This window comes from Prunus persica, chromosome G3 (assembly GCF_000346465.2).
Source record: "Prunus persica cultivar Lovell chromosome G3, Prunus_persica_NCBIv2, whole genome shotgun sequence".
NCBI lineage: Eukaryota > Viridiplantae > Streptophyta > Magnoliopsida > Rosales > Rosaceae > Prunus > Prunus persica.
The window spans coordinates 16,308,368-16,320,910 of record NC_034011.1 but is presented as its reverse complement, the minus strand read 5'-3'; the positions used below and the strand labels follow the sequence as shown (position 1 = coordinate 16,320,910).

General features: G+C 34.2%; 1 protein-coding gene and 1 long non-coding RNA gene across 3 annotated transcripts; both read right to left on the bottom strand.

Moving 5' to 3' along the window:
* On the bottom strand, positions 3,784 to 4,491 carry LOC109948173. The gene is made up of 2 exons (XR_002270778.1): positions 4,255 to 4,491; positions 3,784 to 4,089 (listed from the first exon to the last, which is right to left on the bottom strand). It is a non-coding gene; the product is annotated as an uncharacterized LOC109948173 (long non-coding RNA).
* Positions 8,748 to 11,806, bottom strand: LOC18783562 (nuclear transcription factor Y subunit C-2). 2 transcript variants are annotated; one of them, XM_020560730.1, is made up of 5 exons: positions 11,731 to 11,806; positions 11,479 to 11,581; positions 9,672 to 9,742; positions 9,333 to 9,546; positions 8,748 to 9,251 (listed from the first exon to the last, which is right to left on the bottom strand). In XM_020560730.1, exons 1-5 carry the CDS (start codon positions 11,797 to 11,799, stop codon positions 9,241 to 9,243), a joined length of 468 nt encoding a protein of 155 aa, XP_020416319.1. In that variant the 5' UTR covers positions 11,800 to 11,806; the 3' UTR covers positions 8,748 to 9,240. The 2 variants fall into 2 exon arrangements, with proteins under 2 accessions (XP_020416319.1, XP_007217824.2); XM_007217762.2 differs by having other exon boundaries at positions 8,748 to 9,125.

The window sequence follows — 12,543 nt, the reverse complement described above, 5'->3', positions numbered from 1 at the left end:
GTTGAAATTGGGTTTAGACCAAATGTTGCTACAAAGTTCCATTGTGATAATCAATCTGCATTTGAAATTGCTAACAATCTGGTGCAACATGATCAAACTAAGCTTGTAGAAGTTTATCGGCATTTCATTCAGGAGAAGCTGGAGCATAAGTTAATTTCTATACCTTTTGTGCCTTCTTTAGAGCAGCTTGCAGATATGTTGATCCATGCCGTGTCAAAGCGCCGATTTGAATACTCACTTAACAAGTTGGGCATTAACGATATCTATGCACCAACTTGAGGGAGAGTGTTGACATGAGTCAACGTTCCTATTAGGAATAGAATTTGTTCGTATTAGGAATAGAATTTGTTCGTATTAGGAATAGAATTTATATTTTATTATAATTATCTAATTTGAGTATAATTATGAGATTTTGTACATATTTCCTATTTGTACCCACTCTGTATGTAGTATTATATTCACCCTTAAGAGAAGAATAAATATATCAATTTAAACGCTAATTATTTTGACTTAGACTGCATGCCGCAGTTCATGGGCATTGCAGAAAAAGTGCTTAATACGACAATCATATGCCTACTACAAGGATTAGGGAGACTGGCATGCATAAATTTGGTGATTCAGTTTTTCGTTTTTTCTTTAACTATTACTTTTTTATTTTTTATTTAAAGATAACATTGTTTTATTAGGAATTAAGTGAAAGATAATAAAATACATATGGGATCGATGTCGCATTTACATATTTTACTATTTAATAATCTGTGCACTTACAAGTATTACATAAGGTTTAATTTGACTGATTGAATTCAATACAACACCGGCTCGGATTTGGTCCATTTTTACGGGCCTAGCAATTGATAAGATTTAATCCATAATCTCCTAACTTATTTGGATATTCATTAACCCACAAATACAAAATAGTTGGATTATTGCTAAAATTGTACTTTTTTTGTTGGCTTTGGCTATGCATTTATGTCCCTATTGGACTTTGGTCCTCCTTGTTTTGGTCAAAGCTATCTGCCAACTATTAATTGAAGAAAAAAACTTTACTTTCTAAGATTGAGGGGGAGCTCCTTCTCACAATTAATGTGGTTTTGATACATGTTAAATAATTTTAATATTCTTTTTATTTTTTTGTTGAAACTTTTTCAATGTTGTTGAAATTTGACAAACGCCAAAACTCGCTTGATTTTAAAAAGGAGCTCCTCTTCAATTTTAATAAGCCAAGTCATACGGGTCTTTTTTATTTTTTATTTTTTTAGGATCTTTCTTATTGAAAGGGACGATAGCATATTAAACTCACACACACAATACGAGTCTGTATTTAAGAATTGGATAATGTTTGACAAATAAAGATGTGACCAAGGAAAACAAAATTACAGCAAGAAGAAAAAAGAAAGATGTGACCAATTGAAAATGAACACCTTAATCAATTAGTTTCAACCAACCCTTCTTTTAATATATAATTATAAAATATAATAAAAAAATAAATTTATTTTTATTATTGAGTCAAGTCGATGGAGTAGGTGAGAATCCCCATCCCAAAAATTATAAAATATACTAAAACGAAAGATGAATTCTTGTGCTTGCATTTATCCTTTTTTCAAACAATGAAAAAAAAAAAAACTTGAAACTAAAATCAAGAGGCAAGAGCCCACCCCACCCCAAAGTCCAAGAATTGTAAACTTTTATTTATTTATTTATTGCATAGACAGGTACCCAGTTCGCAATTAGCCACATCTTCATTTCAAGAGGAGTTCCTCCTCTTCCTTCAGCAGGTAATCATTATTCTTAAAATAAGGTCATGTTTTTGCCAATGACGCCAAATCCTATTCAAAGATTTGCTCATCCTCCGGTTCTATTGTTGAGTTTTGGTGTTCATTTTCATAGATTGCATTGCGAACTCTTTTCTTTCTACATTTGGTCATTTTTCTGTATTTGGCGTTCTGCTTTGATCTATTGTGGTTATGCCCTTCTTAAAGAATAGTGTGTATAACAATCCTCCAAGAAAATTCAAGTAAATGGTACATAAATTGATGTCATTTCAATCCTAAATTGTGTTAATTATATAATGTGTCAGCTTTACTTCTGTGTTAGTGAATTGGGCTACCTTTCTTGATCTATTTATTTTATTAATTGCTTCTGTAGATCCTAGTAACTCTTGACTTTTTGTATTGATTTATTGTAACATTCTATCAATATGGTGTATGTGATTATTTATTAATGTCTAACTGAGTGTACTTAAGACAACATTTACATTCTCATGGCTAACTATTGAGTATTTTAAAATTATGCTCTTCTCCTAGTGGTATACAACGAAATTCTTTTGCCAATAAGGTCTAGCCGAGTAAAAAGAACCTTGACTTGTAGTGTGTGTGTGAAAAACTAGAGGTGTCAAATGAGCAGGAACGGCCCAACACTGCATGAGCCCAACCCATTTAAATTAGGCACGACACAACTCAAGTACGATTATTGGATGAACGTGCTAGGCACGACAAGAAAGCATGGGGCGTGCCGGATTTAAAAAATTATGCCCAATAGACCGAATCAACCTGCGGCCTGACATGGGTTGTGTTTAGCCCGAGACCACTTCAAGCCCAGCGCGGCCCACTTAACTTTCTTTTTTGTCAAGACCCACTTTACATAAACTATCTCTTAGGGCCAGTTTGGCATTGCTGTGCTGTGAAAATAATCGCTGTCAAATTTGCTGTACGAGAAATCAGCTGTGAGAGAAAGTAGTTTGGCGTTTGGTAAATTTTTTATTAAAAGTGTTGTTGGTATTGATTTTACTCATAATCAAAAAATGATTGTCAATTAATCATTAAACCCAACTCCTCTTCGAAATTGATTCCTGCATAATCAGAAAATGAAAACACTACATTAGCTGCTTTCCCTTATAGCTTTCTCTCACAGCAATTTTTAACAATAAGTGATTTTCTCACAGTTTACCAAACAGGTTGAGCTTCCCAAAATTTTTAAAAAATCACTTATCACCCCAAATAAGTAATGCCAAACGGGCACTTAGCCTCCTTCCCCTCTCGATAACTATACATATAGACTTTAATTTGGTGGCTTTTCCTTCTAACAAATCATAAATTTTTATATTAAACAAATACTACTATAAATCCTCAATTTTTAATCCCATATTAAATCATCAATAAATAAATAAAATTCTCATATTTTAATCCATATTACATATAAGAAAGGTATGAACATATTATAATTTTTTTTTAAATAAAGTTATGTGCAAACATGAGATTTTTATAAATAAAAAAAAAATCAAGTTAAATGGGCCAAACATGGCCCCACATGAGCACGGCCCATTTCAATGTGGATTTGAGCTTTGAGCCGAAGAGGGATTAATAGTTTTTTTTAATAAATGGATCGGCACAAGCACATCACAGCCCAATTAATTAAATGGGCCGATCCATCCCATTTGACACCTCTATAATGAAATAAGTCCACAAAATTTTATGAAGTACCAAAAATGGCCATCGCCTTTTGGAGCAATGACCAACAACTGGAAACTTAAGAACATGAACCTTTTTATTTTATTTTTATTTTATAAATTTATAATAATGACCATTCCCTTCCATCAAGGAAAATACTTGTCTCCTTCTCTAGAAGTAAGAGCTCATACTTTCTTGCCAATCACAGGTTGATATGTGTGTAGAATTCTTTTGCTGTTTCTGATGAATTATTTTACATTTATGTCAAATTGTGATTTGTAGGAAATAGAAATACCTCCTTCCAATTCCAGGGAAGGAGAGAAGTAGTGTCCTTCCATCCATCAAAAGCAACCACTTTTTTTAGTAATAATTGGACCAGTACAGCAAAAAATTTGCAATTAGTCTGTAATTTAAAATTTAGATTCCCATGTAGGGTTACAGTTATGCCGATGTCGATAGAATTATTAGATGAACATTTATGTAATCTTAGCACTTTGTCCTGTCCATAACTATGTAGAGCATGCTGAGAAGAATACATGTACATCTGCATGCTTACAAACTGCAGTGGGATGTAGTCCTTGCCCTGAATGTACTGAGATCAATAAAAACGCTTATCCCAAAAGTGATTCCTAAGACAGTATTCCTAAACACAAACCAAGGTTAGTAGCAACAAACTGCAAAGAAGGGAATATCAGGTCAGTAGCAAGGTAAATAAACCTCGAGTAACCACAAAACATGAATATGAAAATGAAAATGAAACGATTCATCACATACAAAATAAAATGTTGAAAAAAAGAACTGTATATACCTTGAGATCAGATGGTCTTGAATATGCATGAACATGAGTCTCAATATAGAGATGGAAGGGAAAGGGAGGAGCCGCTAGAAATCATTGGAATGGGCGGGCTTGGGAAGAAAATATCAACAAGAAAATTTTCTTAGTGATTTTCTTTCATCCCAAACAGCCCATTCCTACAATTCCCAGTAGCTCCAATCTCCCTTTCCCTCCTCTCAGTCTCCTTCTTCTTGTTTGTTTTTGCTCATAGTCCACATCTTCACCCCTTTATATACACCAATAGACTACCTCCCCACCTACCAAGCCGTCTCTAGAACAATCTATTTTGCAATGTGGTCCTTATATTTCTTACTATTTATCGGATACTTAGAGCATCTACAATCATACTTTTTATTTTTTAGTTAAAATTTAGCTCAAAACACACAAAAGTTATTTGCACTCTTTATAAAATTTGAACTCCAATCATACTCCCTAATTTAAATAGTTATAAATAATTTTAGATTTTTCTCTTTAAATACATACAAATATTTTTGTATAATATGTCAAATTAGAATCCGTCTATTTGTGAAAAGCCCTAACTATTTCTAACAACTGTGTGAAAAGGAGTTGGAAAGGCATCTATAAAGTCATTTTGTTTTTTCTTGAACGTGAGCGTGGTGAATACGCAAACTAAAACGACCTGTAGTAAAGTTAACCTGTGAGTCGCATGCGAATGGAATCATTTTTTCAAAAGGTAACGTACGACATCAAATATTCCCACTTTGAGCGAATCATATGCCCACTTCGTTTCAGTTTTTGTTTGTTTTGCCTTTTTCCTATTATTAATTCAATAGTGTTTGCTTAGCCGTTAATGCAATAATGCAAATTTGTTGGCCTAAACAGTGATTCCAATCAAGTTTGATCTCTATTTTTATAATTTAAAGTAATTTAGACCATCAATTGTATTAAATATTCTTCTTAATATTAAAAGATGTTTTAAATTCGAATCCCATCACCACTATTAATAAAGAAAACTTCTTAAAGTTTCTAAAATGATGTATTATTCACTTGTATTTTCCACAATTTTGTATCAAGCTTGTTTGTTTATATTTTTTTAATGGAATTATTGGGCAAAATTGATTGATATCTAATATTTAAAGAAAAAAACCGCTGTTAATAGAGTCTAGTCCAATGAAAAAGTGTCTTGATTTACAGACTAGTGGTCTCAAGTTCGAGCTCCCCCACCATAGTTAGTATGTGTGTGTGTGAGAAATTATCACTTATACTAAAAAAAGAAGTCAAAAAAAAAAAAAAAAACGATTGCATTAGTTGTAGAGATGTGGGCTGGATTTAGCCCAAAATGATCAAATGCGGTTTCTAATGGGGGGATTCAGCCTAGCCCAGATGGAAACTATGCTCAGTTATATGATCTGTTTTGGCCCAAGCTCAAGCCTGTGTTGGTGTCGAAAGGAGAGTATGTTAATTTTAACAAAGATCATCATAAGCTTCGTGCAACAGAGAAAAGAAACAATTGAACTTGAGAGCCAGAACAAGTGCAAGCTCAATGGCACTGATACCATCTTAACTATATGAGAAAAAGGAGAAACAAGAGAATGAAGACATAGAGACTTTTCTAGTAGAATGATTCGATTCAATTACACATTGATGTGATACTGGTATTTTCACCTAAACTAGTAAGATTACAATGGAGTATTCTCTCATGACCAGCTCGAATTTTATGTTATTACTAGAGATTAGCTTCGGTTGAGAACCGCTTAATCCAAAGGAAAACTTGAGAAAACCATAATTTGGAAACTTTTACACGTTGACCCTCCAGGAAAAAGAGCTTGCGACTTCATCCTGTTTCGCTTGTTTTCGATCACTGCAAGACAAACGAAAAATTTGGTTGATCAATCAACTTTCAATTTATATGACAAAATCGTTTTCGCCTATAATATTTTGAAATAAACCATGTTTTCTTAAGCGGAAGTGATTTAATTTCTCAAATTATTAAGCTCTTTGAAGTGCTAATAGGTGCATGCTCGCATTCAACACAATCTCTTAGATTATTTTCTAGGCCGATAAGGTTAGGGTAAAAACAAATGGTCTTAGTTAATGTGCCAAAAATAACGAATAGTTTAACTGTCAAATAATTTCAACAATAGATACTTGAACGCTTATATAGTGTCAGCTAGACTGGTGATTAAGTACCAGTAGTGGTTGAAAGTCTGGAGATAAAATAGTAATATTAATTAGCCATGGAAGTTGCACTTAGAGTCGTCTCATTGCGTTTCAATTCTTCATCTTCTTCTTCTTGAAAACCCTAGCTTCTTTTCTCTGTTATGATGGTATCAGCCTAAATATGTAGGGTACATAGATTTTGGTACCTAATATAGGGAATAAGAACATTGTAGGTAGTAACTGGATATACAAAATCAAGAGGAACTCTGATGGTTCAGTGGCCAGATACAAAGCTCGACTTATGGACTTAAGGCTCAGGGGGTTTAGCCAAGAACCGGGGTCCGATTTTGGGGAGACTTTTAGTCCAGTAGTTAGACATACAACAGTGAGGTTGATTCTAAGTCTTGATGCTATGAACCAATGGAAATTAAGGAAACTTGACGTCAAGAATGCCTTTTTGCATTGAGATCTTGAAGAGTAAGTTTTCGCGAAGCAGCCACTGGGTTTTGAAGATCCTATTCATCCACAGTTTGTTTGCAAACTTCAGAACTCTCTTTATTGTTTGAAACAAGCTCCAAGGGCATGGAATGCAAAATTCACAGGTTACCTACTCTAGGATTTAAATCATCCCATTCTGATCCAAGCCTCTGTGTGAAACATGTTGAGAATGAAATTGTGATTCTGTTATTATATGTTGATGACATAATATTTACTGGATCCAGTGATGAATTGGTTCAAAGTGTTATTACTGAATTGAGTGCAGTATTTGAAATGAAGGATATATGGGAAGACTCACATACTTTCTAGGCCTGCACATATCTTATGGCTCATCAGGAGACATATTTTTGAACCAAACTAAATATGCTAAAGATCTGTTGAATAAAGCAGGAATGAGTACCCTCAAATCTTAAGAGAGGCTGGTGAACCCTTGTTTGATCCCACCATGCTTTGAAGTATAGTGGGAGCATTGTTGTACATGACATTCACAAGACTATATTTAACTTATGCAGTGAATATTGTGTGTCAGTACATGACCACTCCCACTAATGTTCATTACCTTTTTGTCAAAAAGTATTCTCATATATGTTCAAGGTACATTAGAGTACGGCATCAGTTTTACAAATGGTCTTTGGCAGCTTAGTGCCTACAGTGATGCAGCCTAGGTAGGACTGACATGAACAATAGAAGGTCTACAACTGGATTTGTGGTATTTTTGGGAAGCAATCCAATTTCATGGCAGTCAAAAAAACAGGGGTCAGTTTCTAGAAGTTCAACAGAAGCTGAATACAGGGCCTTGCCCAATACAACAGCTAATATTTCATGGATTCGTAAGGTCTTACTGGATTTACAGATTTATCTTCCTAGCCCACTTGTTATGTACTGTGATAACTTGTCAAGCCCTGGCTTTAAGATCAAATCTTGTTTATCACTCAAGAATCAAGCATATGGATATTGATTTCCATTTTGTGAGGGAAAAGGTGCAAACAAAAGACTTGTTTGTGCAGTACATTCCTACAGAAAGAACAACTAGCTGATGTGTTTCAAAAGGCTTGCACTAGGGGTGGGCACAATCTGATTTTCCCCTCAAATTGGATTTGAAACCAGAGAACTTACACACGGTCAAATTTGGTTTGATTTTTATAGAAAATGTCTAGAAGAATCAAATCAAACCGAACCTATATGGTTCCGGTTCAATTCGGCCCGATTTCTAGTTTAGAAAGATACAAATATAAATATGTGAAGAAGAGAGAAATAGGATGTATAGAAAGATAGGTACAATTGATAAAATAAGAGAGAAAGATGTAGAAGAGATAAAATAAGAGAGAAATGGGTAAATATATAAATAGAAAGAGAAATAGAAAGAAATAGGTTGAAAATAGAGAAAGGCAGAAGCGCAAGAACGGATATGCTTCATTGGAAAAAAAAAAAAGAAATTGGGCTAAAGTATTTTAATTGAGTATAAATTGATACTAAAGCATTTGAGTATTAATTGGACTAAGATATTTATACATTTTATACCATTTTTTTAAGAGAAGAACCTAGAAGGGAACCGAACCAAAGTGGTTCAATTCGGTTTTTGAGCCTAGATTGACTTTCTAAGTCAACACGGATTGTTTTAGGTTTTTTTTTTTTTATACTCGGTTCACCAATTCACTGGTTCAAATACCCACTCCTAACTTGCACAGTCCTATTTTTCTGCAACATTGTCTTCACCTTCGACTGAGGAACTCGGCTGGGTAGGGGAAAATGATAACTATAAAATTAGTTAAGAAGGTAGTTAGTCGGTCAGGTTCAGCTCACGGGCTTTCGGTTAAGTTGGTTAAAGTGAGCTTAGTTGGATTAGTTAGACTGTTTAGCTTGATCATTAAGAAAACTCAATACAGAAACTGAAATACAGTCTTTCTAAGCTTCAATTCTGCTTTTCAAATCTTCTTCCTCTTCTTCTTCTCGAAATCCTAGCTTCTTTTCTCTGTTATCATAAGTATCCAGATAAAGCTCAAGGAAATTCATCAAGAAGCCGCAGTATATATATCACGTCCAAAATTCTCACTGAAACAATAAACTGAAAGAAATGAAAAGGAAACTGAGACGCAGAAGGGATGTTCATTGAATATCCCGTGGCTTGGAAAGGCCCCCAACCTCCATGCTTTATACTGTTCTTCGAAATCTTCGATCTCCTCCATATGGAATTCAACACCTTCACTTCATCACTTTGCTGCACCCTCTCATACAATAGCAAACTCCACTCATAAATCTAGGAATTAAATTAAAATAAAATTTCCTATCCAGCTGGTCTATGAGAACAGCTCTAATTCCGCTAGCAGAAATGGAATTTAATCATTCATCATCTGCATTGTTTATAAAATTATTCAGAAGAAAAATAAATAAATTAAGATGGAGGAGAAAGAGAAGAAAGTGCAATTTGTCACCTTCAAAATAGTCACGTGCGATGGAGTTCAGCGGAGGAACGGCGTGAACTAAAAAGTGAAGAAGCTCATCCTGCATAATTGCCCTGGCAGTGTCACAATGCTGCAACGTACGCCTCTTGCTTCTTTCAGTGTGCAGCCATGAACGAAGTGTGAGCTCCATAATGAAAAGCTCACATGCTTTCGAAAACAAAACCGGAGTCTCCGAGCTCACCTTCTGCAAAGAAAATTAACACACTTTCAAGTTAATCTTTTTGAAACATTACTCTCTAATTAATAGATAAAAAATAAATAAGTTATAAAAAGGGTTTTGCATATCAATTGGTGAATGTGAAGATCTACCTTGACTTGTCCATCAGATTTCATGACTCTTTTGACCCTGGCAAGAGGGAGTTCGTGATGTGCTTTTGCCACTGTATCATACATTATAAAGAATTACGTGATCATTAGTTATACTACATAGAAATTTAAAGAATAGCTTCCGATGGTCCCTAGAAGGGATTAACATGTGCTATAGCCCAGGTGAGTAGTTATTTTATCGGCCAAAAAATTTAATTTAACCCACCCATGCCTACTAATGACAATCATGCCATCACTTATTCAATAATACAATCAAGGAAAAGAAGACAAGACAAATTAATGAATTGATGAATTCTCTTCGAATATTCATAGACATTCTTTTGTGGGACATGTCTGTAAAGTTCTCTCTAAAATGAAAAGTATTTCCATATTGTTCTTACTTTTTTAGCATACTCATGCCAACTTCTTTTTATTTATGTTTATATTTATTTTATTTTATTATGGACAACCTAACTAATTTTCCTTTCACTGATAGACCTCACACATAATCCCTTTAAGTGAAAATAAATAAAACGAATTGCTATGCTGCAGTAGTTGCACCTTTATCTTCCACTCTCCAGTGCTTACATAAGAGCAACTCCACCCATTTTCCCTTAGCCATGGCAAAGGGGAAGCTAGGACAGCCACTATTCACGTGAATAGTAGTTGCCCTTGCAAATAGTATTTTGTGTTTCTACCCGTTGCTATGGCTAAGGGCAATTACTATTCATTTTTTTGTTTTTTTCACAAATTTTTTTACCTAAATAATTAATTTGGATAATATTTTCAGATTAGATTTTTAGGTTCCTACATGTCAATCTTTATTATAAAATTCATATCTCATAATCGGACAAAAATTTCGGATAAGATTTTTAAAAAATAAAACTTGAAAGTGAAAAAAATATTAAATAGAAAGTGAATAATAGTTGAAAGAGACGAAAATATATGAGGATTTGGTGTTAAAAGTAAAGAGTATTGGTTGGTATTTATAGAAAAAAAAATTCATTAATTTTTGGGTATTTTTTTTAAAAAATTTCTATTTTTTTCATTATTTTATTGCACAAAAATGCGCTGCCGTTAGATTGGAGGAAAAAATCCGATCTGAGAGCCCAGACAACGCCACGTGGATGCTGGCTATGGGCGGCACTGTAGCGCACTGACGTCAGCGCTCTGACATCATCCAAAACTCGGGCTCCAAGTCGGGCCAGCCTCCCCTGAGGGCCAACCCAGTTTGCTAGGGTCCACCTGTTGCCCGGGCAAGCCTCTGTTGTTGGAATCACTTTTTTGGCCCAAACTTCCCCCCAGCCCGCGCCTCAGCCTTACTGCTGGAATTGCTCTAAAGTAAATTTAGTCCAGCTCATTTTAAAATTTCGGGTCCATCTATATATATATATATATATAACCCTTTGGTAATGTAGGTCCTGATCAAAACCTTTTGTAATGATTTTTACTTCTTAAAGAAACAAAAGATTTGGAACATCTAAAAAAAATTCAAAACAATTCAAAAAATTGAAAAAAAATGATGGCTAACAACTACTAACGTGTGCTAGCGCTAACGGTGTTTTCAAATTATGATAGAAAAAATTAAAACAAGCACACTTCGACATAAATAAACAGAAATCATATGTAATGCTTTTAACTCAAAAGTACAATAAAAGTACAGTTTGGGTTCAATCCCTTTATTATTATTTTTTTAAAATTTTAAACTTTTGTATGTTTTTGTTTTTATTTTGGGGCACTAGCTTAAAACTGTAGCAATGACCAAAGACAGAAAAAAAAATCAAAATTTGGACCAAGAGAAAAAACAAACCTGTTGTGTTTTGAATTTCAAACAGTTGCTGATTCCAGAATATCTCTATCTCTTCCTTCTGAAGTTCCGTAAAACTGGATTGCTTAGCCTCCTGATCAGCCTCCTACTTAATTATTAGTAAGAAAAAAAAAAAACCAGAAGGAAGAAAATAACACATGATATATATCTTGCATAAGAAACTGGAAGGAAAATACTTGATTTATTTGAATGCAATCTCTAGTCTAATAGAAAATGGATGGCAATTAGCTTCACCTCTCTGCTAGACGGATGAGAGTAGTAATTGCGTAGCTCGAAAGAGCCCGTCGACATGAAACCGTGCATTTCTGGAGAAGTGTTTGAAGAGGGTGTGATATTGATAGAATGGTTCACATCCATAAGCACTGGCCTGAATTGTCTAGCTAGCTCGTTTCTGGTTTCAAAGGCTTCAAATGTTTCTAGTTCTGTCACCTGATTTTCATGTGAAGTGAGACTTTAAACAGTTTTCAGAAGTGAGAAAGCAACATTTTAAATCTGCTTTTACTTTATTTGTCTTTAAGTTAGAAGAATCCATGAGCAATTAAGTTTTAAGTCAAAAAGGAGACACGATGTAATCTGAAACTAGATATTGCTAATCAGGATAGTGTTTATAATTAAAAGAGAATCCAATGAATAGAGTCGTTTTGTGTGTTTGTAGCCCATTGTTTTTCTGGTTATTATCAACCGTTGAACTTTATTTTAGACAAAATCCAATAATTCATATTATCCTGCAACAAAAGTCTTATATAGAAATGAATTTTATTTTCAAAATCTAGAATTTTAGTTGAAAGAAAAAGGTGCTACTTACTTCCCCATCGGTATGTCCATGTCACTAAGGTAAATTTGTCATGGTATCCCTATTTTACTGACGTGGCAAGTCCAGTAAATTATGGTCTCACAATGGAGTAATTTTTTAGTATTATGGGTACATCACGTGGTTGGTGTACCATCCGATAGATGGAAGACATATGAAATATTGGCAATGCAACCTGCCACATGTTATAAAAAGAAATGCAGTAAGGTAGACAATAATTCCACATGTCCTATGTT

Bases quoted from the DNA above. Each gene is read 5' to 3' on its own strand.
- LOC18783562 (XM_007217762.2), bottom strand. From the start codon at position 11,799: ATGCACGGTTTCATGTCGACGGGCTCTTTCGAGCTACGCAATTACTAC. The intron at 11,582-11,730 runs GTGAAGCTAATT...ATAATTAAGTAG, and splicing joins CTCATCCGTCTAGCAGAGAG to GAGGCTGATCAGGAGGCTAA. The intron at 9,743-11,478 runs GTTTGTTTTTTC...TGTATGATACAG, and splicing joins TGAAATTCAAAACACAACAG to TGGCAAAAGCACATCACGAA.